Source organism: Chlamydotis macqueenii, chromosome 5 (genome assembly GCF_036417535.1).
Source record: "Chlamydotis macqueenii isolate bChlMac1 chromosome 5, bChlMac1.mat, whole genome shotgun sequence".
Classification (NCBI taxonomy): Eukaryota; Metazoa; Chordata; class Aves; order Otidiformes; family Otididae; genus Chlamydotis; species Chlamydotis macqueenii.
In genome coordinates, this window is record NC_141560.1 from 2,803,698 (window position 1) to 2,831,545 (window position 27,848).

Sequence of the window (27,848 nt, forward strand, 5' to 3'; positions counted from 1 at the left end):
TCAAACATTGGCAGATAAACAAAACTAGAGACAATTACAGCTAAGTTTGCCTGAAGAACTTCTCCAAAAGGCTCCTTTCCTTCTTTGCTTCTTAAAGCGTCCCCACTGCTTTCTACAAAATATTTCTCATGCACCCAGCCCACATCTCCTTCCAGAAAGCAGAGGAGGGGTTGTAAAACTGATTTTTGAATCCTTTTAACTGGTGTCATGATTCAATGCCTCTGACTATAAGCAGAAGGACTTCCTGTGAAATCAGCAGCAGTTAGCTCAGGTCTCAGCTGGTGAGACGAGAAGCCAGTTTTCTAAACGTCAGTTGTAACGCATGGCACAGGGAACACGCAAGGATCCATCATTCCCGTTCCGCCTGGAAGCTTGCCTAAGGCCATTAGTGCAAATCATTCCTTTGCCAGCAAACCCAGGGGGCCTGTGTGATGGTAAATGCAGCTGTTGTGGGTAAACACTAACATTGCAGAGACAGGTTTCCTGTTGAAAACAGGAAATTTCATCCGACTTCATCCCATGAAAGCTCTGTAATTAGGAAAATGGCAGCAGAATCCCCATCTGCTCCAAGGCCATGTTACAGCAATCATCAGTGCTGTTCGGGGGACTTACGTTGTGTTTATGGCAGAAGTTCACAGCTTGGAGGGTCTGCCAGGTTATGCTCTTCACGAGATGCTCCGGCACCCTGTTTTAAAAAAGCACATTTTTATTTTGGCCACTGAAAATAACTTCACTGTTACAGGAAAAGGGAAGCGGAGGCCTTTCAGTGCTAGCATTGTACAGGGACCTCTGAGCAGAACCATCAGGGACCAAGTCAGAAAGCTTAGAGAAAAAAACACTAGGTGAGTTTTCTTGTTATAAAAAGTTACAAGAAATATCTAATAACCCTCAGTTTGTTAATCTGCCACTGCAGGGAACCAGTCACACTGGGATGCTGATGGTGGGGGCTGTTTGTACCTCCTCCCACGTTTCAGAGCTGAGGCTGAGCTCTGCCTGCATCTCCGTGCAGAAAGCAACGCTCTCCAGCAAGGTTACCCTCCAAGCATCGCAGAAGCACCAAAAGGAACGTCAACAGCACTTCCAAATCCAGTCAATGCAACAAGATACAGGGATTTATGGCAGCTAAGAGCACGGCAGTGTCTGGTACCACTCAGTCCCAGCCAGCGTGAGACCTGCCAGCTGGTGACCCACACCAACGCGTGGAAGTCCGTGTCAAATCCCGTCTCGTGGCCGTGCTTACTATCCGCTCTTCCTGGCAGTCCTCCTGAAACGCCAGCAGGCATTTCTGCCTCACAGCTGCGCAGAGCTGGAGGTGGTGGAGTATCCGTGGTATAGCGCTGCTCTGACTTGCAATGCTATCGTGTCACTGACTGTCCAGAGTGGAGAGGTGACAAAAACGGGGTGGGGAAGGATGTTCCTACAGGAGTAAAAAGCTCTACTTTGGTTTGCACCTCCTCTCCTTCCCTCCAGCAGCTGGCAAACACTGCAGAGAAATAAAAGTTCTGTTAAAGATCCAGCCTTCTCTCTTCTCTTTCAGTTACTGCAACAGTTCTTAAACTTCCTTGGCTGTCTGTAATGGTCTTCAACAACCTCAGGAGAGGCCGAGGTGACAATCTTGGCCATCTGAAGCTTGCAGAAACATCCTAGAATGATGAGAGTGCTGCACTGACAGCCTGACAAGGGGATGAAGTTGGTCAAATGACTGGGCAACACGGTGCAAAGAGGCGTGCCCACCCACCTTAATACTGAGCACAAAAGACTTGACCATCTGCTGTAGCAAAGATCAAAACCAAAGCATGCAACCAGGCGTTACATGATCATTCACACTGGAGTTGTTCTGATGAACAGAAAACAAATGTGAAGTATTTTCTTCAAAGAGGGTTATCCATCCTCTTTTCAGATTTCAGGTGAACAGGTTCAAACCGTGGTGGAAGCTGCTCACCAGCTCACAAAGCAATCTGCTATCAGCGTGCTCCACTCTCCTTCCAGAGCTTCACACCAGGGAAAAAGACATTAACAGGCTCTTGTTTGCTCAGCCCCCAGTTAGTCTCCTGCAGGCAATTCATTTAGCTCCAGGCCTGTGAAATGATTTATGAACTTCTGCTTAGCATTTCCACAGCACCAAGTCACTGTGAATGATTAGAGACAATGCATTTAGTGGGAGTGTCATTTATAACGTGTCAAAAGAACAAACCCTGACCTGGAGAACGTTCCTTCTGCCCGCGTAGCTCACACTTGGTGCAAGCGCCTGTTCAAAGAAGAGCGTGTTTGCGCTGAGGCTGCGCAGAGGTGCAGGCACGGCTCCTGGTAAATCCTGCCAGCCAACACATGCTTCCCAGTACAGCAGCATGCCAGAGGGCTACAGGTCTCCAGTCTGTGGTACGGGTCATCAGTGACGTCACTACAGATGTGTACATGTTTTGGGTGCTCAGTGACATTGCCCCAGCGCCCACAGCCTGGCTCTGCACAGCCTCCCACAGGGCTGGGCAGCAGGAGGAAGGAGGGACAGGACCTGCCTATCCCCCCAGCAGCCCTAACCTCTTCGCAGCGAGACACAAGATGCTTCCAGATGCTCCAGTCTCCTTGGTGAGCAGCACCGCACAGGAGCGCACACGCAATTCTTTTGGGTGTCAGTGCTAAACCACAGCAACAGAGCAAGTCCTGGGCACTGGGCTGAGAAACCTCTCCTGAAATTAATGAAATTCCTCTGAAAACTCCGCAGGGCAGCAACAACATGGACACCCCCCGATTCCTTTGCTCAAAGTTTGCAGCGAGAGACAGGCCACTCACCCCCGGGGGTGCTTGTCCAGCTCATGCAGAACTGTGTGGTCGCAGTATTCGAAGACCAGATGCAGCCTCCGCTTCCTCCTGAACACCTCCAGCAGGTTCACCAGGTTGGGGTGTTTCAGTTGCTGCAACACACAGCAGATGGACGGGTCAGTTACCGCACGGGTGGGTGAGGTAAAGGTTGGGGGAAAGTGCTTTTACCCACAAGGGTCTCAATTCCTTCAGCTGAAGCCTTTTACGCAAGCACAACGCAACCCGAAGCAGCAGCTCAGCTGCAGCTCAGCCTGTGGTGTCGGTATTTTAAGAACTGACTGTAGGCAACAAGTCAGCTCGGCTTCAGCAAGCACCTCTTAGATGCTCATAGATAAAGAATTCATCACAGTGCCCACAGCTGTTCCGGCAGCGCCTTTCATCGTACGTATCCAGCCTTTGCACCGCAACGAAAAGGAGCTCTCCCTGGAGAACAGCTTGGGAAATCGCACACGGTGAGAGCTCGTAGCGGGCAAACACACCTCGAGGAGACACCAAGACCTCCTCTGATAAGCCTAAGTAAAGCATGCGGTCTCGGCTTCACCAGCTTATTGTCAGAACCTGGACGGGTTAATTAGGAGTTTTTATTGCTGCTTCTGCCTCTCAATCTGCTTCATGTGCTCACAGCAGGGCTTCCTCTCCTGGGGAGCTCAGACAGCTTCTTACCACACAGAAAAACTGAACACAGCAGGGTTATTCAAACGCACCTTGCAAGAGCCGAGGGTGGACGTTACGGGAGCTTCTCATTTTCTATTCTTTTGCCCACATTTTGGTGGAGGGCTGGGAGAGGGCTTGAACCAAGGGGCACAACGCCGTGTTCAGAAAAGGAAACCAAGAAAAGGCAGGACCACCTCAGGAATGTTATTTCTTTTCAGACGGCTCATGGCACCATCCCCTCTGCTTGCAGGGACCTGTATCCAGGAGGATTTTCCCTGAGCGAGGCTTTAGGACAAACACATTTGTAAGCAAGGAGGCTGCAAAGGGCACTGCCTAGGAGTCAGGCCAACTCCATCTTCTGACGTGCCTCTTGGCCGTCTGGAAAAGCCTGCCAAGGAGGAGGAAGCAGAGAGTCAAGACTGGAGAAAACTGCAAGGGGCCTCAACTGAGGAACGCAGCAGTTTGGGGAAGCACCCAGTGAAGGATCACTGAAATCCACCGCTTGAATCCTGGAGTTAACCAGTGAGCTGGAAAGACCTCAGTAGAAGAACCCCACCATATCTCACTGCCAGCCTGTCACCGGTCGGAGGGACACGGCAGAAGGCAGTTCAGTTGTGGGAGCCTTGGCAAAGAGTAATTTTATTCCAGCACGTCATTGTAAAAGCTCCTTGCAAAGAGAGACCTTCCAGGGAGCTCACTGCCTCTGGGGGACCCCCTATTGAACCCAAAGGATGCTGAGCCCACGTGCCAACACGCAGTGTCCCCGTTAGCGTGCAGAAGGTGTTCCAGCCCCCCAAACCGGCTGCAAGGAGCTGATCTTTCTCAATGGCAGGGGCTGATCGTCAGCGTGAGCCACGTCTCCTGACCCCGCGTAACGGACAGACTGTCTCCGCGCACCCTCAGTTCCTGCGGCAGGGCTGCTAGCGAAAGTATCAACCCTCAAGGGAGGCGGCTCGTGGTACCTCGCAAGTTTGATATTTATCTGGCAGCGTCTCTATCCTCGTAATTTCCTTATCCACTTTGCAAAAGATGATCAGATACAGAAAATGGCCTGCAAGACTGCTGAAAACCCCAGCAGTGACTGCGATTCTCCTGGGGACGGTGTAAACAGCCAGGTCCGCCCATCCAGACCACAGAAAAGGCATGCAGCCTTGAGCAGGGTTCAGAAACTGTCAGGGCTGGCAGGTCAGAGCAGCCCGTCTGCAGAGCTGCTGCATGGCACAGCGGAGATCCAGGGAAAGGGTTCCCTGGGGGTTTCTGAAACAGAAATTACGTACGTGCAGGGAAGGACATGTGAGATTTGTCTGCCACTGCCAGAGCTCTTAAATCACAGTGATTGCTTCTACTCAAACACCCAACACATCTCCCTCAGCTTTCAATCACGTGCAGTCTGTGTGCGTACCGTGCCACCCATCACGTTGGGCATACCGACATCGAGCAAAGCACCTACTCGCCCCGTGCACATCAGATGAAGCCCAGCCTACCAGTTCAGACTCCACCACAGAAATCAGACAGCTGCCGTGGCTCTGGCACGGCCCCTTCCCTCACCAGTCACGCAGCTCCCGACAGACTGCGTGAAGTGGCTCCTTCCCCTTCCGTGCGCTCGGTGTGTTGGCATATTGTGTTCAGCGATAACCAGTGTCGGAGAACAAGCGGAGCCTCCGCAGCTACGCTGGGTAACAGGCGCCCGATTCCTCGGTTGCTCTCAGCAGATCTGCCTGCCAGCACGGACAAACTGCTGTGCACGGCCAGGCCCGCCAGCGGGAACGGGCACACACGCAAAGCCACCATAAATGTGCCGGCGATGCTAACGATGTCCCTGTCAGCAGCACCGGGACGGGCTTCCCCTCCCTGCCCCCTGCTTTGGTGACAAAGCCGTGCGTCACCTCCTGCATACAGGCCAGCTGTCCCGTATCAGCTTTTCCCCAAAGTTATAAATGCTCCCGTGCTGAGATGACAGGGATTATTTTCTGGTTTGTCTATGAACAAAGCTTTGTGCTGCATTTTTCTCTCAACTTTGCAATTTCAGAGCTAAGAACTCTCTCAGCCTCCACATGAAGGCTGCGGAGACAACACCCTTCTGGAAACAGCAGGCACTGATGGGTTTGCACACAGACTCGCTCTGTTCCTCGTATTTCCAGCCTTTCCTACGGAATGGGGATCAGACAGCGCGTTTCAACTCTGCTCTTGCAGAGCCTCCCATGGCTCCTGCCCATAAAAAGCCCTTTGTCCTCAAGGTATTTGCTGCGCAGAACAGTAATTTATCAGGTCCTACATTTTTCACCGATGAAACACAATCTCACTACCTCTTAGACAAACACTTAGCTGTTGCCTAAGCCAGGCAATACCTCACCAAACAAACACACAAACTGGTACTATTTACAGAGAAAGAGTTGAAAAGGTAGCCGAGCAGGTCTGCACTTGTTCAAATCAACGGCGCTGCGACACAGATCCTGCCGTGGCCGGCTGCGGCGGTGTCGGCTTTGGACCCTTCAGGACGATGCATTTACCATCTGCGGTACAAGTGACTTCTACAATGATGAGTTTCCTTTTCAGATCTTTAATATCATTTAAATCTTAATGCATTTCCAGCATTGTTTACTGAAACAATACAGCTACACGTCATCAGTTCGCTTCAGATAGGAGAAAAACTCAGGCGGTTTCTCCCCAAAATCTAAGTGAAAAATAAATATGCTTTTTTTTTTTCCTAGACGATGGCTCTTCTAGGATGGCATCCGGGCTTATTCTGCCTCTTTGTGCAGCAGACAGAGAATCAGGCCTTCATGTTCCTTTGACAGTAACATTTACACCACTTATTTATACATAAATGCTCAATAAAAGACAAGTCAATAGCACAAAGAGAATTTGGGGAAAGAAATATCAGAAATACCATAACCTGCTGAAATCTTGCACTTAAGGGCAAATTTTAAAGTTGTTTGGTTCCCAGCAAGCAAATGAAGCTAACTTGATGGAAGGGGACCCTGAGAGCAATGTGGATCAACTGCTGCTACCAAACACCAACGGGCAGCGAAGCCTGGGAACGTCACGCAGAAATCAGAGGCCAAGGGACTATGAATTTTGGGAAAGAAGTTTTAAATAAAATGGAGCATATTTCCCTGCAGATTTCTGCAGGGCTTTGTTAACTCCAAAGTCCTAAATCACCGTCTACAAGAATGCATTGTGTCTAGCCTTAGCTAGAAACTTGAGTTTCTTGTAAAAAGGAGTCCTACCAGAAGTCATGATTTTAAAATTTGTAACAAGCCATCATGTCGTTAATATTGTTCTTTAATCAGTTCAGTGTTTTAAAGCTATGGCTCCTCTGCACAGAAAAGGGAAAGGTGAAGATGGGGACATGATGGAGGTGTATAGAATTATGAGCACCCTGGAGAAAGTGAAAACTCTCTCCACTTCTCAGGACACACAACTGCGGGTACTGTATGCCATCACCCAGCAGCAAGTCTGTAACAAACAAAAGGAAATATTTTTGCACACAACACATTCCTGAAATCGCGGCACTCACTGCCTCAGGAAACTATGGAGACCAAATGAATATAGCAGTTCAAAAGAGATGGGACAAATTCCCAACGCTCTACGAATGTCTGCTGCGCGTGAAGCAATGGGTACAACCTCTGGCTCTCAAACTTTGCTCAGAAGCCGAGAGTATGAAAAGAAACCTTACCCCGTCCTCGCCCCCTTTCTCCTGGGTCCCTCCCTGTTTCTGCATGCTTGACGGACCCGGGGTGCGAGTCGCTGCAAATGTTCTGTTTTATCAGGAAAACAGACACAGAGGCCGAATGAGTGACCCATTTCTACGTGAGGATGAGCTCTCACGCAGAAGTCAAGAAAGGAGCAGCAAAGACAAGGTGCTGCCATGGTTCGCAGAGGCCAGATGCCCCACAACCAGGGGCTCAGAAAGGGCGTTTGGAGGAGCAGCTGGGGCAGATCACACGGCGGGGAGCGAGCAGAGCTGCGCCCCACGGCCGCCCCTCACCTCGCGCTATCTACGGTCGCTTTTGGCCCGCGCGCTTTCCACCAGCTCCTCATCCCGCGGGAATCTCCTGGACGCCGAGGGGGCTGCTGCTGGCCGGCCCGTTACAGCGGATGCCGACCACGGCCAGGACATCGCCGACTCCGCGGGGGACAGAGATCCGGGCAGTCCCTCTCCGAAGGGCACAGCGATGACTGTTGCTGCTGCTCCACTTCAGGCAGCTCGCTCTTTGCAGGGTGTCTGCTCCCCAACGCACCAATCCTCTCTGATGCACCCCAGCCTGGGCTGCAGAGGATCACCTCCGTCCCAAAACGCGTCCGGGTCGGCTTTCCGCCGGCAGCAGTTTTCTCCCTGACTTGGGCGCTTTACCGACCGCTCCCTCACGCCTCATCTCCTCGCTTCCCCCCTCACGACGCCCCGTCCCCTCAAGACACCCTGTTCCCTTGCTTCTTCCCTGCCGCCCCCTTCCCCTGCCAGCCCCCTCGGGCCCCCTTCCCCTGCCAGCCCCCCCCAGGCCCCCTGGCCCGCGGCGCCGGGCTCGCAATGGCGGCGGGCGGAGGGGAAAGGGCGCGAAGAGCCCGCCCGCCGCCCACCTTCAGCATGCGGATCTCCCGCAGGGCGATCTTGCGGATCACCGGGTCCTCCTCCGACTCCAGGAACTTCTTAATGGCCACGATCTGCCCGGTGTCCTTCTTGCGGCACTTAAAGACGACGCCGTAGGAGCCCTCCCCGACCTTGCCCAGCTTCTCGTACCGCTCCATGGCGCTGGGCCGGCGCGGCGCTGCTCCCCCGCAGCCAAACCCCCGGCTGCCCGCTCCCCGCCCCGCCGTCACCCGCCCTCCGCCGCCTCCCCTCGGCTCCGGCGGGGCCGGGGCGGGCCCTGGCAGGTGGGGAGGATCCTTGCGAGGCGTCTGCGGCCCGGGGGGCTGAGGGGAGCGACCTCCCCGGGGCGGAGGAGGAGAAGAAATGGCCCGTGGGGCCCCCAGACCAGGCGCAGTGAGGGAGGGGGCCCTCGTGGCCTCCCACAGGGCCATCCTGTTCTCCCCCAGCACCGTTTTGTCTTCACCCCTCTCCAGGAACCTCGTACCCTGCTTTTTTACGTTGACAAAAATGGCCCCGGAGCGTGGCAGTTGCTTCCAGGAGTAGGTCTGGAGATCTGTGTAGACACCCTACTCCACCTTACGCCTCCTCCCTCCCCAGCCCTTTCCTGGGGTGCTTCCTGAATTCTGCCAAGGACAAAAGATGCACTATTTATTTTTCTTCCCAAGCCACATCCGTTGGGGACGAGCAGTCTCCTCCTGCTCTAGCTGCCACCACACATGCTGCCTCTTTTTGGTTCTTCTGCCTCAGAGAAGCCCAAGGACTACACCACTGAGGAAGGTCCTCAGAGGAGAAGTCAAATGGCAGGCCAGTCCACGATCCAGACTGCCTTCCCAGATCCACACACAGGCTGCTGCCGAGATTCACCCGCAGTGAGAGCAATCCTCTGCCGAGGAGGAACATTCATCCGTATTTATTTATTTACCAGCCTCCAGTCAATCGAGTAACTGCCATAAAACCCAGAGACCAGCTTACATCCTTCAAGATACGTCCCGGAAGGTGTTGAGGTGTTGTTCCCAGCAAGTCCACCACACCACGTCTAGGTATCAAAGAAAGCGTAGTTTATTTGGCATAGACTGAAATGAACTGCAACAGAAATTTACGTCGAACAAAGCCGAGTTACACAAACTGGAACGAGTGCAGTTAGAGTCTCAGTTACAATCTAATGACTAAACAAGGTAAAAAGTACATTTCCAGAAAATCTCCCAGTCTTTTTTTTTTTTTTTTCTCCTCCATTCAGAGACGTAGTGGCTCACTGATGCGCTGTACCTTTCATCTTTTTTAAAGAGATGTCTTCACCATTACAGGTGTATTTTTCAGTTGCAATGAATTTGGTTAGGAAATCAAGAGGGACTAATCTACAGGCTGCTTTTCAAATACCGTTCGCACTTCAAAGAGCACTGCGAGCCTGTTTTAAGGCTTTCAAGTTGAATACGTGAACCTCGTGCATCAAAATAACTAACACTGCGATATCTTCAAAAGAGTCACGAGAGGCTGAGCAAGCTTTTGCTTTATGAACTCCAAACCCACACACTAGGCTTTCTCAACCCTGCTTGAAACGTCACAAGACATACAAAGGTAACAGACAACACCAGAGTAACTTAAACAGTCTAACAAATACAAATTGCGCTGCTCGCAGTCACCGAGAGCGGCTGCTTCACTACAAAACATGCAGATCCGTCGTGCTGCGCTCCGCTAAGAGCAGCGAGGGAGGTTTTACGCTAGGAAACAGTATCTCGCAGATCACGCCAAAAATGCCGCCGTTCATAAAACCAGACAAAGCGTTTCCCAAGATGCCGTTAGAAATGCTGTAACGGCTAGAAAAGGAGCTTTGAATAAATGAGGACGTTCCTAGAACCATTTTTGGGATTCAGCAAATCACCAGTCATTCATGTCATTCAAATACTTTCTGTTCGTTACTGTTGCATGACAGTGTCAGGACCTAACAGTTATTTACTCCAGTTATTCCCCATAAATACGCAATTTTATTTACAGATTTCTCCAGCCTTTTAGAGATCTTAAGTGTTTTCAAAGATGATGCCAAAATTATGTTTGCAGTGAATGAGGTAAATTAAGTGAAAGCGTTTGCTCTACGACCTCTACACCTGGTGCTTCACTTTTTCTTCATTTTCATTTTAAAGTCTTTGTAGATGAGGGGTTACAATATCTGAGGGTTAATCACCAATCGCTGTTACCTACGGGGAAGTAATTTCAGTACTACAGAACTTCAGTTCTTGAAAAGACAAAAATTACGTGCCCCACTTTTAATACTGCTGATCCAATTACAGCTGACCACTGAAAACATTTTCAAAATACTGTTTGTGGAGTGATTTTTAAGTTTTATCTGTACACTTACTATTTATTAAACTCTGATGCAGTTTCTGAACTGAAAAGCCTGACTCGATTTAAACATCAAGTCAATTAACAAGAATTAGTTTTGAATGACAATGCTAAGTGGATAAAATGCTAAATTGTGCGCGGGTCTATTTTTCCTTCCAGAACAACACGAAACTCCAGCTGTACCTGGTAACAGAAAGCCATCCCCGAGGCATCACGTGTGCCGAGTTCACGGTGTCAGTGTTAAATTATGAACGAAGCAGACAACTCGGCGCCCCGGTCCTCGGGTTGCCAGTTAAAGATCGAACTGCTCCGGCTCCGCTGTGTCAGCAAAGCCAAGCCGCTGAAACGCACTTACCTTTACCGCTTTATTAAAATGACGCGCAAAGCTCCTTCCTAGGGTAGCAGATCACAGAACTGAGCGGGCAGCGGTACGCCGTAGGATTTCATTTCGAAATCCCTCAATTCAAATGTCGATGAACTGCTACGGTGTCTGTGTTTACTTACAGCTAAGCCAGCAGGTGAATGTGAGGTAGTAAAACCAGATGCTATCCTGCAGTCAGTCTGCGTTCCTACTTAATGGTACCTCAAGAATTCTAATTAACGAGGAAGACAAAAGGAACCGATGTGACCCTTTAATGGAGAAATAATGAGAAAGAAAAATGCAGGTGACAAAACAGGGAAAGGGAAAAAGTGATCGAAAGCCTTAAGATAGAATACTGGTTCTTATCATACTTATTTATACCGCACAGCTGGGGAAAGAACCGGTTCCAAACTGTCTGAGAGCAGCTGGACGGCTGCGCAAACAGCAAAGCTCCTCAGCTCAGTTCTCGCGACAGGCTCCCCGCTGGAACGGCACAATAAGCTACACGTCACGGGCACTCCGATACGTCATGCTGCCACCCCTTAAGGATGGTGACCGCGTGCAATCACCATTTCGCGCCACAAGGCTTATCCCTAATTTATGAAAATAAAGCGACTCATCTATTTTGTACATTTTTTATATATATAAATATATATAAAAAAAATACACACTGCCGGTCAACTTAACACACATGCACACACACACGCGTGCGCGTGTCTACTGTACACACCCACCCCGCAGCAACACGTCTGATATCAGTATTGTATTTTGCGTACACACACCCTACCTCTAGTAGTAAATAAGAAAATCCCTTTTATGGCAATTCCGCAGGCAAAAAAAAAAAAAAAAATCAAATCAATACAAAAGACTTTGTTGTACAAAACTGCATTTTTACAAGATCAACCGGTAACATTCCCCTCGATAATGCACTACATCCCTACGAGAAAAAAGAATAATCAAATCTTTATACAATTGTAAAAAAAAACCTGTAAGCTGCTCTGCAACCTTCCTTTGCTAAAAGTTAGATACATTACACCATTCTAGCAGCAGATTAATAAATAAGGATTAAATAGTCTATTATACAAAGCCATCCTGAATGGCAGATTTAAAACCAAAAAGCTCTGCAGATACTTTCACTTCCTACACAAATCTTTTTTATTAAGAATAAGACTCAGTATAAAACAGGGAAACAGCCGGCACTATTTCTATATCTACAGAATGTAAGGAAAATCCAAGGGAAGTAAAATATTTAACAGTTTATGGCACCTTTACTGCAAACCATTTTTTAAAGGCTCCGTTTCCCCATAACTAACGAGTAAAGGGCTATTTATCTCATAGCTTTTATTAAGCAAACTCGATATAACCAACCACACAGTGGCAAGAGACAGAACCAGCTGTTCCCAGCTGCAAAAACGTATTGATTTCCACCCTAAAGCATCATTTAGGTGTCAAGAAAAGAAGAAAGTGAAGTCACAGTCCCGCTTGTACTGAGTTTCCTAATGCTTCTTCGTTCCTCGCGTGGCAAATTCCCTCTGTTACTTGCGCGAGGGCACCGTCGCTTAGTAACTGTTCTCGTGTCCAGCCAAGATGTAGAGGTTGCTGTGCGCGGTCGGGTGTTCCGTCGGCCTGCTTTCTAACACTACCACTCTGCAATCAAGCACAAACAGAATCCGGAACGGTTAGCGGCGCAACACAAAGCACCTGGCGTAACTACCGACGAGGAACAGACTGGTTGCTCACAGGTTTCTACGGATCGGAGGGATACAGGTTCTCCTTGGGAACTGTATTCGGTAAATAAGTGACTGCATTTTCCACTCTAAGTAGCATCACTTCTGATAAAAACACTAAAGCAGAACGCACAAGGAATAGAGGACTTGGACCAGAATCTGCCTCTCACCCACAGGGACGCGCAGCAGGTTACAAACCCCCTCCAAACCGACATCCTCCACCTTGAAATAAGCTGTGTCTTCTGCCTCTGCGGGGAAGTTCTCTCAGAGCCAGAGCACCGTGAGGAAACACCACCCTCCTATCATCCGCGGCCCGGGTGTGTTTGTACCTCCCGTGTCTTGCGGTAAGCATCGGCCCCTCACCTAAACAGTTCTCCTCCCTGCTAAATATTTATCAGCTGGTGGGTTCATGCGGAACGCCTGATCCCAGCTCAGCCTTCATCCTGCCGGATCACGTTCCTGTAGGCTCCTCCGGAAAACCAGTCTCCCCGTCTTGGCACGCCGACCGCTGTCTTCTGCGCATCTGTCCCAGGCTGAACCCCGACAATCATCTCAGCAGCCGGTACGGTCAGGCCTTTGCCCTTCCCTCTCCCTTCCAGCTGCTTAGCTCCTGCGTTTCACTTCACCAGCTCCTAGGACTGTGTCCTATCATTTTTAAGATTCAACTTTTTTTCTGCTTTCTGTTTTCTACCTGCGTTTCAAAGAAGCTCGATGTGCCACTTGAACTGAGTCAGATTTCTCAAAGTATGGTGTCTGCAGTGCAGTGGCCCTTAGCAAGAGCTTGTTCTGCAATGAAACGCCCCCTGCTCTGCTGGGCTTAACAGGGAAGGAAATTACCACTGCCTGTCTGCACAAGGGGAAAAACACACACCAGAACCAGTTTGCGCTGCGATTTCCAGACCTCACGGTCCAGAGCACTGAAGACAGATGCAACCACTAATTAAATTTTGGGCTGTTGCAGGCAGAAAAACAGTGTTACTGCCTCCCCCAGGCCTGCCTACAGACAGATCTGCGGTGGGCTGGAAGCCAGCTCCAGCGGGAACTAAGAAAGTTGGTTTAAATAAAATAAAAGGTTCGTGTTTCTCCTAGGTGATTACCTGTCCGATCCCAGTAAGCGGAAAACTCTGGTTTCATCTGATATCTCCTGGGTAACCTGTAGGGAAATGGAGACATTTAAGTTCATGTCAGTGGCAAAATGAAATGTATTGGTCTGAGTTGGAAGAAAAAAATATATCAGTCTCTTCGAAAATTCAAATATAATCTAGTGCAAATTACAGGACTGAATGAGATAACTTGATGCTAAGCAAAAAAGAGTTTACATTTCATAACGTATAACTTACTTTAAATGATTTTTGTATTGTAGACTGTTACCAGTCTAGATGACTTGGTGGCCCTGATAAGTGTGCTGATCAAATCTTTGTCAGCATCGACTGACGAGCTTTCCTTGTGTTTTCACAAAGGATGCCATCAAAAAGGAAACTGTTCTTTTTGAATAAAGGACTTTTTTTTAGAGGAACACTTTAAAAAAAAGAAGTGTTGTTTTTTGTTTTGTTTTGTTTTTTTTTAAAGAGAGTTGCTGCCAGCTCAAGCTTTTCATCCAAGATCCAAGAAACCCGAATGCTGCTTACACCAGATCTGTACTGGCTCTGTGCAGAACCCGTTCGGGAGTCTCTGACCGATATTCTTGGAAACAGAGCTGGCTAAAGCATGTGTGTGAGCTTTACCAAGAGCCACACATGAGGGGAAGTCAGAGAAAGCAACCAGCAACGACAACACGGAGCACAAGCATTACCACTGGGGAAGCAGCTAGAGAGGCCAAAAGATCAAATGGTAAATAAGGAACAGGAAGAAATTAAACCTGGAGAGACTGGGAGATTACTTACTTCATCTGACTTAAAGCTTTTGCCCTGCATGCCGTGTTTCCAGAAGGCCAGCACGCTGTCTTGAAGACACACTGCAAAGCAGAAACACCAGATCAGCCCCGAGCACGGCTTATCTGAACCCGGGAAACCTGGGTTTCTCACCAGCAGGGAGAAAGGGAAGCGTGTGGAGAAAGTATGAGGAGTCCTCCTTTCAGGGCCAGAGAGAGAACACAGAAAGCTACCAGCTCTGAACGATTTCATTACCAGATTGCTGAGAACCATGGATGAACAGCCTGGTGTTCTTTAAGTAGTGTTACAGAAACGTATTTTACACTGTGTTTTATTTTCCTAAATCCTACCTGTTTTCCTCTACTATTCCCTTGACTCCCATTTTGTACCTGCTCAGTGTGAGCCATGTCCTAGACGTGCCCAAGGCATTCGGCAGAGCCCTAAGAGCAGTGTTTGTCACAACAGCCTTCCACTGATCTTCACCTGCTACTCCCCACTGCAATCAGAGGCTAAGAGAGTTGTTGAACACCCTGCATTCCCAAGAGAGCACTTGGAACGTGAAGAACTGCTCACATTATTCAGTGTCAGCTGGGAAGCGCAACACTTTGGGATAAATGCTTCTGTCTACGAATTCCTTCAGAGTTCAAGGAAAAGGCAACGGTCTCCTCAGCAGGAGATACTGGATGATACAAGCACAGCAGTTAATTAGAACCTGTCAGAATTTAGGGAAGAATCACGGGCTTGATGAAAGATCTCTTCCTTCAGGCTGGGTCTGACATCTCTAGGCAGAGATGCTGTATAAAAGAATGCGCACTGCTTTACCAACTGCTGTTAAAATACAAAATACCCACGTCAAGAATCTTCTTCTAAAGGGGAGATGGCCGAGGAACCCAGACATGCGAGCTGTACAGAACTGCTAACCAAAGCAAGTTGCGTCTGTACTGGTCTTGGTTCCAGAAAGAAGTTTTGTTTCTGAGATACGGAATTATTAAACTGATTAGATCTGAGGCCGGACACGCTATCTGGCAACTGCCTTATATTCTTCAGCACGTCAGAGGAGCCAAAGAGGCAGCTCACAACACCCTGACACGTGCAATTTTTAGTGTCAGGCCCCGCGGGGTGCACCAGACCAGGCCTAGGTTATTAAAAACCCTTCAACGCTCATCCCTCCAAGTTCGTAAGTCCTTGAGAGACAGCAGGGAAGCAAATCACTTACCCACTGACTCAATGCAGAAATCAAAGCTCAGCTCGGAGGCCAATTTCTTGCTTGACTTCAATTTCCCTTGTAAATTCACAATTTTCACAAATTCTCAAGAAAAACAGCAAAAAAACAAGTGTTAAACCCCCCGCTGACAAGGATCACTGACAGCTTTAAGCATGAAATACCAATTTCATCGTTTAGCTACAAAAATGCCCAAACCTAACATCTACAGTAGTTGCCTAAAATGGATCCATGCGCATCCTTCTCTCAAAATAAATACAGAAAACCTTCTCACACACTTTGTATGGTTTTAGACTCTGCTGACAGCCTTCCTGCAAGTAACAAACAGTGCAGAAACGTGAATTCAACCTAAAGGTTGGAAATTTAGGCAGGCTAAGTCACTGCAAAGTTCCCATTGAGGCACCAGCCTCCGGTGCGCGAGAGGTCCTGCTCGCACATGCAACAGGCAAATGTCACTTTTTTTTTTCAAGTAATGTATTTGAATTCTGATCTGTAACGCTGCATGAGCTTTCATTCTGAAAAGCAACAAGAATGATACACTCATGAAGAGGGAAAGTAGAACCACAAGAGTCAAAATGAAACCCCGCTTATGTGAACTGTATCTTTTTGGAAATATTACGACACAAACGAGTAACGAAGGGAGAAAAATTAACTTGCGTTAGAGTTAAAAATCAACAACTCCGGCAAAACCAGTTTTGCAGAAGGTGCAGCAGGCTGGCCGGCAGAGAGGTGTTACTTACTGTCCAGGCAGACTAGCACAGTGTCCCTTTCCAGCTGTGTCACGTGAATGGCATCTAGCTGCTGATTGCCTGGTGGGAAAGGAAACAGAGCGGTTTGTACCGCATCGTAAGACTGATCTCGGCCTCCCCGCAGCCTCTCTCCAATTGCTACAGCCTTTTCAGCATGCTACAACTCTTTTACAATCTATTATATTGTTATTTTTTAAAATGTTTTTAAGGCCGTATGATCCCAGAACGTTCTGGGAGGAGTACAGGGCCTAAGGACAAACTCATCAGCTCAAAGCATGTCTTTGATATCGAAGACATTTATTGGCATCAAATACATTCTGCATTACAGTTCAGCACAGCGAGTCAGCTTCCTGCACGAAGAGGCATGAGAACGAACAAAAGGGAATCATCAAGGCAATCTTCACTCCTAACAAAAAAGCTCTTTTCCCATAAATTCACATCTGGAAAGATGTTCGTGCTGATATTAAGTTAGATGTAACAGTTTTTCTCGTTTTTATTAATGAAGTTCTTGGTACAGCTGCTAAAAAGCAGTATTTAAATGTAAAAAAGTCTGTCCAACAAAGCCGGCAGAGAAAAGCATCTGCAAGGTATCAACTAGCTTTTGAAGATAAACCCAAATCTTCTACTCATTATCAGCCAGATGAAGATGACAAGCCTCCCCCAAGGGCTGGAGGACAGACAAGAATGCATTTATGAGTCTTTACACAGGAAAGAAGGAGAGGAGGAAGACTGACCCCGGGAAAAAGTATGCAACCACAAATGAGAACTCGATCAGCAGGGTCTGCGTTACTACTTAAGGAAATTTATAAAATAAAAGATGTGTCTAAAAATGAAGCCTTTAAAAGACAGTTTATACTGGAGTTGGCACGCCATCACAAGAAGAACCTGGGATCAGCTTCAAGATGCTGATATCATTTTCCCTAGCCTAAAGGGTTTCCAAATGACTTCTGAGGAAGGGATATCCAACAGTTACCAGGCAACAAAACGGCTGCGAGACGGAGCACCAGCCTTACCTGCACCGATTTCCGTAAACCACGACGAAGCGGAGTTCAAGTTGATTGTCTCGAACTGAACGACCTGGTTTGGCTCAGCACCCTTACTGATAGCCACGCAGACCATCGGGTACTCCTGCTCTGGGATCACCAGCATCTCGAACACATTCAGAGGGCTCGGCAGAGGAAAATCAAAGTGCTGGAAAAAAAAATGCAATGGGGCATTGGTAAAGTTTCCTTTTGCCTTGGAGCCTAAAGTAACATGCACAAAGTATAGCAGATGAGAAGAATCACTGCTCCCAAGTGTTTTTTTTTTAAGAAGCACGAGCTGCGAGCAACGTGCCGCTGCACAGAGGTGTACGCCAGTCTGTTACTGCCTGTACTGGGCTTGATCCAACACCTGACCGACTTCAGTCACACGGTTTTCTTCGTCAAAATGTGTCAAGCCAGATTTTCAAGTGCTCAGAACCCACAAATGGAACCAGACTGGGATGTACTTTCCATTACAGATTCTGGAAAGGTTGTTTCAACAACTGTATAATGATTAAATGTTCAGCAAAAATGAAATCCTTACCTTTATTAACATGAATTTCTGCATTGGCTCATACCACTGTAGTAGAACAATTCCAGACTGCAGTGCACCACACAAGTACTTGTGTCCCGTGTATGGATTTCGTACTATATAAAATAAATAACCAAAAAAACCACATAAAACAACCCTCTGTAAGTCCTGGAAGTTCAACGCATACTTGAGAAAAACCTACAGCTATTTTCACAGATAATTTAAGGAACAGCATTGGTTTCGCACTAATTGCCTTCTGGCTTGCCATTCAAATATCCACAGTGATCAATATTGTGCTACGTTCCAGATAAATTCATTTATACGTATAATTAATAACCACTAGCATTCTTTGAGTCCCAATAAAGAGGCCACATGCTGAGCGGCCAGAAAAGCTGCGACACCTTCTTCCTGGGGCTGCGTGAGCAGGGGGAGTAAAAGGTCTGGGTCAAGTTGTGATTGAAATAAAAAAAATTCCCAAGCAGTCAAGATGGCCCATAACTTCTTGTGAGCTCTGACAGCTACTGCAATAATAGGATGAAGGGTTTGGAGCCGGGTTTTTTTAAGCTCAGCTGGATGCTAGACCAGCCTGACCTCAGGATGTGCCCACTGTAGACTGAACCGGGTACCCAGGCTTGCAGCCAGGTACTTTACGTTCTGCTGAAGCATTTTTAAGAGTGCAAAGGCACAGCTTCACATAGCACTAGGGTCAGTTTTCAAAGGGACATGCATCCTGCAGAAAGCCAAAGCCTTTTTGAAAGTCAGTGAAGCCAAAGACAAATCTCTAACTTCCAAGCTTTAACTCTTTTGGGTGCACTTCGAACTTGAGCAATGGCTTCATTCCTTCCCAGGCTGATGGAATTTTTATTCAGGTCCTGCCTTTTCTGTGTGGAAAATATTCTTTTCAAGTTAGCCTTGCTAAAAAGTTGGATCTAGGTCAAAGCTGGAGCTAAACTGGCAAGCCAGAAAGGGTATTTCTGTGTGTGCAACAAGTCCGGGATTCCGGGAGAAGTGTTGCGCTCGCAGGCACTCTGCAGGTCCAGTAAGGAGCTGGCTCGGGTGGCAGCCTGAGGCCAGTGATCCCAAGCGCCGACTTATTCACCGAGAGCTCCAGCAGCTTTCAAAGACAGCGCGCGAGACCTGTCAGCTGCATGCTGCTGGCGTTCTCCAGGAATTCCCTTTGGATCTGGCTCTAGGCAGCAACGTTCATAGCCTTGCTAAAAGAGCTGATATGAAAAACGCTTTTCCACTGAGGAGCATAAAGACTCCCGCATTAATTAAAAGGAAAGCAACGCACCAGTTGGGCACAGCATTAAGAAATCATGCAGTTACACTGTTTCCTGAACAAGGAACTAACTATAAGTTTCTTAAAAAGCAAAGACTTTAAGACATGCCATGCCCAACGACAAAGGTCAGCAAAAAAAATTTGCAAAACTGAACCCTACTCACCGATACAGCATTTGTGGCATCCTTTTGTATCGGGGATCTTGGTCGTTAAGGCAAACTTCCTGGAATAACAATTATGAAAAAATGCATCACCGAGAGGTGCCAAAGGCCCTTCAAGCTCCCGATCCAACAGTACAAACAGTGTTTACGGGAATTCTCACTTGTTAACCATTGTCTGCAAGTGAAAGATTGGTACCTTGGTAATATTTTGTCGGGAAATCTGTGAGTTTGAATATGAGCAGCTAATCCCGTTTTTTTGGCTTGTTCAAACAAAGCTATTAAATTATGGGAGTAGAGCTGGAATGTTTTCCCTGAAAGAGAGAAAAGCACAATTGACATCGCGCCCACGCCTCCAGCAGAGAACGGCACATTTTAGAAAAACCTATGTATAAAAAAATTACCTTCTGGAGAAACGGAGCACGGGCACCCGGTATTTCAAGTCCAGTTACGAAGGAAAAGAAAACAAGACAACAATAATAATGCACGTAGGGAAGACACGGCATTCATCTCAATAACGCTAAAGCAGCTCTGAAAGTTAATTTTACGTACGCATTTTTAGAAGGCTGTAGTTATACACCAACAATTAATTATATCAGGACATCTGATTTATCTATAAATCACTAAAAGCGGTGTTACACAAAACCCTGCGTGTTTTAAACACAGTCCTGCGATTAGCTGCGTGCCACGGTGCCTCTGTTTCCTATCTAGAATGTCGCATTCCAGGACAACTGTTGAAAAATGTACTTTTTTTTCAAGGATCGATCTGCTGGATTAGTATTTCACAGCGCCCTCATTCTCCTTCAAACTGAGACTGGTTTTGTTTTAGGGTGGATTTCTTTTCTGGAGCTGGTTCATACCAAAGATGCTGCCAGGCTACAATACACTGCGAGTGATCAGCCGCTGCAGCTACATTTTGATAACGCACCTAAGTTAATCCTCTCCTAATTTTGTCCTGACACGCGAAAGCCGTCCTTATCCCGACTCTCCTAGCCCAGGGATCAAAGAAGAGGACACGCTTTGGATTCTCTAGGCACCTTCAGTCAAATTTCAGCCTTGGCAGAAGCAACTCTTGTTTGACAAATACCAAGCGCTGAGCTTTTCCAAACGAACTTTATATAAATAAATAAATACATAAAATATGGTGGGACGCTGCAGACAACTGGCTCTACCAGTAAAGATCCAGTTTGATCACTGGAAATCTTTCACAAGGAACAATGCACAGTTTTCTACTTCAGTACAATCAAAATACATGGTACTCAATTATGACTTTAAATGTTTCGCTTTATTTTAAATTTTATTAATTTTCCCTCTAGTTATACGTACCTGACAAGGACATTAAAGTGTTATTGATAACATACAGCCAGGTGCACTTTCGGGGAAATAACTGAAAAATGAAAATATTTCTATTAATAGAAGCATACAGGAATTTCTAACCATGGTTTTCTCTGCCAGCTCCACCTCTGCCGCCATTCCTGCGGGGATCAACACTGGAGAAAGTCCCAGCTGCAACTACGTGTTCCCTTTTAATTCACTCTTCGGACCCTTGCTTAGCTCTTTTCTCTGTCTGAAATGGTTTTCATTCCTTCCCTCTTCTACCCTTGAAACTTCCAAACCTCAATTTTTTGAAATTTTTAAATTAGCAGCACAGAGCCAAAGTGGGGCAACTGGCAAGACTGGAATATCATATATAGAAGGATACAGCTTGCTCAGGAATGACAGGCAGGGAAAGAAAGGTGACGTTATTTCAGAAGCCTACTAAACCCCACAAAAGTCAGAAGAGGCGGGGAAAGGCATTAGTATTTCCTGAGCAACCCGAATTACCCAAAAACCTGTATTTTGTGGGACTCACCTGCCTGGCTATTTGTGTTGGCATGCTGCTTTGTAAACCAACAGCTCACGGAAGGCACTGGGACTGATTTTTGTTTCAGAGGGAAGAAGTGATTCATGGGGCAGCTAGTCTAGATTTGAGAAGCTTTTAAAATTAAGAAGAACCTCTTGACAACCCGAAGGGTGTTTTGATAAAAGTGATGGCAAATGACAGCATTCAGAAGTCTCAACAGAGGAAGGAATAAGGACAAGGATTTTGTTAAAAAAAATAAAAAGACAGACAAGACTAAATTTAGTGAATAGTATTTATAGGCAAGGTCTTCCCTCAAGAAAAAATTTCCAGTAAAAAAAAAAAAGGAGTTCAAAGGATTAAGCTGTTTCTGAAGGAGAATATTAAAAGAAGCCAACAGGACAGTAGTCCACTGAAGGAAGCTGCTGCAAAACAAACCAGAAGTTGCCCCAATCACTGCTCTACTAAAGAATGATTCCAGTGGTTCATGCAAATGTTCATCTAACCCAGTATCTGTTTCCAACAGTCACCACCCATGGATAAATGGTAAGGTGGGTAAATATTTATTTCCCCCTTATGTCTTAAGTATGAAAAATATATAGTACAGAAAACTGAAACAAGGACACAATGCTAAGGATGAAGAGACGATCACAAGACAAGCCTGAAGGAAGAAACGGAAGTTAAGATGCAAATCAAACTACCAACATGAGAGCAGCTGATTCCTGAGGTAACTGGGAAAACATTTACCTAAGAAAAGTCAAGTAAGTTTACTTAACTTACTGAAGTCCTTCAGAACTGGCTCAAACCCCAAGGTCTCAGCAATGATTATCTTCAAGAACGGACAGAGGACAAACAAGGACCTCAGGAAGGACAAACACAGTACCTATGCCAAATAAAATGGCGGTGGGAATGGCAAAACAGTCTGACTAGCTGTATATCCAGGGCAGCACAGGAACAAGCCACATGCTTTTAATTCCCAAGGGACAACAAGAGCAGCTAGTGCAGATTTGTGCAGAACAGGCTGGATTTGAACATCTGAATTTCCTTCTTTAATGGAGTAACTGCTCTGCTGGGGGCAGCGAAACCGTAAGATGTGAAACACATGTGAGGGACCTTGTCCTGCGTGCCATTTCCACAGGCAAAATAAAAAAAAAAATGGGGTAGAAGAAATTGCAGAAAGAAAACATACGATTAATTGGACATAAAAACTCATTATCTATCAGCGATTTGCTATTAAATAGGAGGAAAAAGCAGCCTGTAGATACACAGTGACTTCTTCTCTGGCTCTGGTTCTGTTTAGTATTTTCACTCAAAATCTAACAGTGGAATAAAAGTATACTTCTGAAATTGGGAGATGGTAACCCTGGAGAGAGAGCAAGCACTTCGGAAGATGTGATCGGAATTAGAAGCTGGAGAAACAGTTAAAAATGCGCATTTGGTGGGGAGAAATAATGAAATTAATAAACACAAATAAGGAAAACAAGTGGCACGGCAAAAGCAGAGTTGTAAGGTCTCTGGGGTTTGTAATGGATCACACTTGGCCTCTCCAAACGGAGGATGCGCTCACAGAAAAGGAAACTTTCATTTTGGGATGCACTGAATGTCGTAAGAAGACACTAGTAAGTTCTCTCTACCTCCCACTGGCATATCTAACCTTACAACAGGACAAAAAACCAGCATGAAGAGTCCAGAGAAGACTGTTACATGAAATCATTTAGGAAAATGTACAAGGAAAGAGACTGCTGTGACTAACGGAGTACAGAGAAAAGTGAGGTAAGAAGGCCAGAGGCTCTCCAACAGCTGCCACCACAATTTTTAGAAATTGCTTATAGAAGTAAGTGGTTGTTCCCCACGTCTACTGAGGCTACACAAAGATAAACAACTTCATATTCAACTCTGTCCTATTGCATTCGGGTACACCCTCAGCTCTCTCAACTCAAAAGGATCTACTTGTATCGGATTCAAACTCCCAGTTCTCACCATCAAGCCCTTTACAATCTTCTCTTGCTTTGTCTGTGCCAAACCACCCCTTCCATGACTTTGCTGAAACGCTTCCCTTCCCAGAATACTCTGCTAGCCCTGACTCTAAAAAAGCAAATGTAACAGTACCCTGATTGCACGAAGTGGCTTTGGAAAGGGTGAGAGAGCCCAAGAAAACAGAAGGAAATGTGTATTTATTGGTGGCAACAATGCCAGCCGACTTAAATGGCTGAGGGCTTTGGTAGCACCCACTGGAGAAGGAATATGCCATCTAGTGGAGATAAAATGGAGAGAGAGAGGGCAGGTAACCTGTCGTCTCCAAGGAGAAGAAAGATGTTTGAGCAGGGAACTCCTTGAAAGCAACGTTACATAAGCAGCAACAAAAAATCCGGGTAGGTAGGGGACTATCAGTTTTCAGACTTCTATTGCTGGCTTTGACGTGAATCAGTTTATGCCACACAGCCTGGTATCCCAATCTGTCCCCTCTGATACCAAACTTTCTTGCTTCATAACGCCCCCAATGCATTCAGTGGGTTCAATACACCAAAAATCACCTGCTCCATCGTTGCTTCATGAAGCTCATTCAGATTCAAAGTGTAGATCCCTTCTTCCGTGCCAAAGATAATGTACTGATCTACAAATGGAAGAGAAGCTGATTATCTCACAAGCTCATTACCGCTTTGTCAAGTTTAAAATACAAACCTAAAATAACTTTACCTTTTGTATCTGGATGTATCCACGATGTTGCACAATTTATCTTCAAAGGACAACCATCAAAGACTTTGGAAAAACACGCTCCCATCTGAAAAACACCAAAACTGAAACCTGAAACGAGTTTACAGGATAAAGTGTTTATCTTCTGGCACTTGGCCCCTTCGTACGCACCGATACACACACCGCCGCGCTCTTTCTTCACACACAAACTCACTCTAATACGCTTTGATGCAAAACGTTTTTATCTTCCCCAAAAGCTACAATGCAGCCTTCCAAACCCTTCTGCAGACTTCATATACGTTAAGAAACACAAAGAGGGATCAAAATGATACGCACAATTTTTAGTTCCTATTGGGTAAGAACAACATTGAGTGCTTATATAAATGGCATACGAAGGGAAATCAAGCAGAAATGTCGAAGTAAGAACACCCTCTCGCATCACTACCACCTCTCCCCCTCTCTTTACTAAGCAGACTGCCACTGGAGATCACAACTCACAGAGCCAGTGAAGTCTCCAACCTGTCGCTTCCAGACTGAATGGTGAAAGGAAGCTTTTAAGGTAAGGAAATCAATCTTATGGATTCAGTAAACAGGCTATGAGATGCAGAAAATCACCCCACACAAGCCGGCGGATTTTTCTAGCATAAACCTTCTGACACTAGAGAGATGCCACGACAGCAAGCTTCCAGTAATTCCTACTGCAAATGAGATTTCTTACCAGCACCTTCGGTGTTGGTGGCAAACCATTGATTGCTGGCTTCTGCGGGAAGAAAGAAAGATCATAAAACACCTCCCACACAGGGATACAAAACTAGCGAGCTAATATGACAGTGAAATCAGTCTGACAGTCACAATACTTACAGGAAAATCTCTTTTCTCTTTTTTACGTGGCAGCTGAGGGATTTGTCCAGATCCTTCTGCATTTTCTTCAATGAGTTTCAGCATGCCATTCCCATTTCCTGCAAAGAAGCCCAGACACATTTTGTAGCTCACTTGACACAGTGAAGTAGAGAATATTTTGTTGCCCTACTCTCTCTTCTCCTGTGTCCAGCAGGAGTGGAGAAGCAAGCTCTGAAACGTCCATACACACACATCTCAGGTAGCTGAACCCTTCCAAGGACAGCTGGCCGCTCTTCTGCACGCTGAGCTACAGAGTAAGGAAGGCTTTCCCTTGTCCAAACAGTCCCTGAGCCAAACGCAACTGAGAACAAAGCTGTGGCAAAGTCCTCGCAAACGATCCTCCCTACACATTCGTTGTTTTTCTGCTACTCCTGCAGGCAACGCAGTAATGGTCTCGACTGGGCAGAGCATCCTTCTTTTGGGAAGAACATTTCCACCATGGAGCACGGCTCTAGTAAGAAGCAGTACGCATGCAGAAAGGAAAGCTGCACCTTGTGATCAGCTTGGATTAAAAACAAAAAATCTACCAAAAATAACTGACTCTAGAACGGATTTCCTTTTACAGGATGCAAGTCACCTTCAGGAGACGTAACGCGTTTACCTAAGTCGCTGTATCTAGCTGTGAGCAGTCCAGGGCTGCTGATGCTGCTGGTCATACCGACGGGGGAAGAGTCAGCCTGAGGCCCGCAAACAGGGATGCTTTGTCGCCTGTGAGCTGGCGGGGCTCTGCTCTGTGAGTCTGGGAAATGCTTTATTGTCTGACATTTCTCATCATCTGGGAGGTTTTCCTCAGGATAACTGTTTATTCTCGGCTGCAACGAACAAAAGAGGTGAAGATTACTCAGGAAACGGCACCTGGAAGCATAAACTTCAGACAAGTTTAACTCAAGTCAGACTGCTTCTACATATTAAAAAAAAATACCAGCCTTTGAAAAAAGACATTTGACAGCAGAGTAATTTAAGAGGTATTCCTTCTCTGATGGAAAATCACAGCAGCAGGCGAAATGCTGAACAAGAACATCCCACGCAGCACGCTCTCTTTAGAGGGAAAATACCTACAAATCACTTTGCCTAGGGCAGCGTACAAGCCAGGAGTTCCAGAGGTCAAGACCATACAGACTGCAAGTCGGCATAAAATCTGAAGTTGCAGAAGTCTGCTAGCAAACGGTATTTAACAAAATATATAACATATGAGACAGAAGCGCTCCAGAGGCTGCGCAAGCGGCGTTTGCCACCTAAAACTCTTAAAAATCACCATCTCTTACCTTAGGAGGTAGCGGAGGTGGCCCTGCTCGCTTTAGTGTTGATCTACAACGAGAAGGTGCGGGAGCTGTCTTAGTTAAACCGGCAACATAAACAGGATTACTTGAGAACACAGACTGTGACTAAGGGGAGCTGGATGCATAGAAAAGACAGATTACAGCTTTGCACAAACAGGGTTAAACCAGAAGTCCAGGAGTGGGGAAAAATGCACGTTAATCTTGTTAGAAGTGGTGTTTTTTGATAAAATAATGTTCTTTCATAAGAGCAGGGTGATTGAAATGAGCAAATACACATTCAGGGACTAGCTCCTGAAGGTGCCCCCTTCCACTGCTTGAATTTTTCTTTTGCGCTTGTTTTTGCTAGAAGATTCTTCCCGACAGTGAAAATGCCGCGTTTCTGGATCAGCCAGTAGATCGTGGCACAGAGCAATGTCCTCCCGTCATTTTTCAAAGTTGGTTTGAAAAGGAGGTTATTGGTCGTCTGCTCCCAGCCACCCCAACCGCAGCTGAACTTCGGGCCAACCACCAAGAGGTTCACCACCGTTCGGTGCAGTTTGTAGCTTTTGCCCCACATCAGACAAACGTTTGGGCACCAGAGCTGCACACACCCCACCAGAGCTCTGCGGGAACATCTGGACGTGCTGTCACTACCTGGCTCATGGTCGATGGATTAATCGACACAAAAGCTGCTTTCCGTAAAAGCGCCTAAGTTCCAAAATTATTCCAAAATTAGGCGCTTCCATACGCACTCTGAGATAACCTCAGGAAGGAGAGCATGGGAAGAAAGCATTGCTTTGCCGACATTCTCCTGACGATCCGATAAACAGTCAAGCGTGTGTTAGACCTTTGAGTGCAACCAGCCCTCACTTATTTCTGAGTGGCAAAGCTGCCTGCAGCATTTTAAGGAAAGAGGTTTTGCCAGGACGCTGCCTGCTTTAGCGAGAGCTGAACGGAGTAAACGCGACTGTACGAGAAGGAGGTCCACTCACTCTTCAACATCTTCACTCCCATCGCCAAATTTTGCAAGCAGTCCCCTAGGTGAAACGTTTATAAAAGTAAGAGCTCTGCTAAACCCATCGGTGAGGACATTTAGTTTTGTAACAAGCATCTCCCAGCCCTTTTCAAAAGACAGCACTTCTCTCTCACTGCGTTAAGTTCTTTTTCGTTTAGTACCGTCCTTCCCTTCCCCTCACCTCCCAGTAATCACTGAGGCTCTCTTCTATCCCAGGTACCATCAACTCATCCTTCATTTCCCTACCTGGTATTTTAAATATTTTTGAAACGCCTAATAACAGCACAATATAAAAAAAGAAAAAGAAAAAAAAAGGATGAGAACAGAGGAAGTTACTGGGAGACAAATGGAGAAAACTTTTGCAAAGGGAAGTTTCCTCCTTTGCGCTAAGGACACAGACTGTTTCCCATTACAGTGGGAATTCTTGTTTCAAAGCTATCCCAGGGTCAAAAACTAAGTTGTGACTAGAGGATCAAAGCAACACTGAAAATATCATTCTGAAACAAACAAAACTTGTGAATATTTTGCAAAATGGCAATTCGCAAGCTCTGTCTTCTTAAAAAAAAAGAAGAAAAGACTGCATTAAATCTGAAAAAATATAAACCACGGATCTAAACCCATGAAAATGCATTCCTTAGTACGCTGTTGCGGTACTGTGACGTCCAGGCTTCTGCATTTCGCAGTCGTGAGGTGGAAGGGGCAGCGCAGAAGCTGGTGTTCAACCAGGGACAGGCTTCTGCAGGCTGCGGCAGAGCAGACACCCCGTATCCCACCAGCTCGCACGTCCTTCCTCGTTCCACAACGCAGCACGTCA

At 46.6% G+C, this 27,848-nt stretch overlaps 3 protein-coding genes across 6 annotated transcripts in view; 1 reads left to right on the forward strand and 2 right to left on the reverse strand.

The window, feature by feature from the left end:
* The window catches only part of DMAC2L (distal membrane arm assembly component 2 like), a 14,776-nt gene extending 13,301 nt beyond the window's left edge, over positions 1–1,475 (forward strand). The window contains exon 6 of the mRNA XM_086748126.1: positions 914–1,475. The gene's annotated coding sequence lies outside the window, so the exon portion shown is untranslated. The remainder of the gene's footprint in view (positions 1–913) is intronic.
* Positions 1–8,259, reverse strand: part of CDKL1 (cyclin dependent kinase like 1) — a 15,949-nt gene extending 7,690 nt beyond the window's left edge. Inside the window, exons 1-3 of the mRNA XM_086748125.1 lie at positions 8,056–8,259; positions 2,791–2,912; positions 613–685 (exon numbers count right to left, since the gene is read on the reverse strand). Coding sequence (XP_086604251.1) covers positions 613–685; positions 2,791–2,912; positions 8,056–8,223 — 363 coding nt within the window. The 5' untranslated portion in view covers positions 8,224–8,259. The remainder of the gene's footprint in view (positions 1–612; positions 686–2,790; positions 2,913–8,055) is intronic.
* Positions 8,260–9,100: 841 nt separating this feature from the next.
* Positions 9,101–27,848, reverse strand: part of MAP4K5 (mitogen-activated protein kinase kinase kinase kinase 5) — a 66,938-nt gene continuing 48,190 nt past the window's right edge. For 3 of the 4 annotated variants that reach the window (XM_086748387.1, XM_086748389.1, XM_086748390.1), the window contains 17 exons: positions 27,012–27,056; positions 26,026–26,068; positions 25,362–25,572; positions 24,722–24,819; positions 24,579–24,620; positions 23,864–23,948; positions 23,701–23,780; positions 20,653–20,713; positions 19,526–19,640; positions 19,333–19,391; positions 17,899–18,002; positions 17,346–17,523; positions 16,324–16,392; positions 15,578–15,670; positions 14,374–14,444; positions 13,588–13,643; positions 9,101–12,410 (listed from right to left, as the gene is read on the reverse strand). In XM_086748387.1, coding sequence (XP_086604513.1) covers positions 12,323–12,410; positions 13,588–13,643; positions 14,374–14,444; positions 15,578–15,670; positions 16,324–16,392; positions 17,346–17,523; positions 17,899–18,002; positions 19,333–19,391; positions 19,526–19,640; positions 20,653–20,713; positions 23,701–23,780; positions 23,864–23,948; positions 24,579–24,620; positions 24,722–24,819; positions 25,362–25,572; positions 26,026–26,068; positions 27,012–27,056 — 1,498 coding nt within the window. In that variant the 3' untranslated portion in view covers positions 9,101–12,322. The remainder of the gene's footprint in view (positions 12,411–13,587; positions 13,644–14,373; positions 14,445–15,577; positions 15,671–16,323; positions 16,393–17,345; positions 17,524–17,898; positions 18,003–19,332; positions 19,392–19,525; positions 19,641–20,652; positions 20,714–23,700; positions 23,781–23,863; positions 23,949–24,578; positions 24,621–24,721; positions 24,820–25,361; positions 25,573–26,025; positions 26,069–27,011; positions 27,057–27,848) is intronic. The other variant, XM_086748388.1, reaches the window with a different exon arrangement.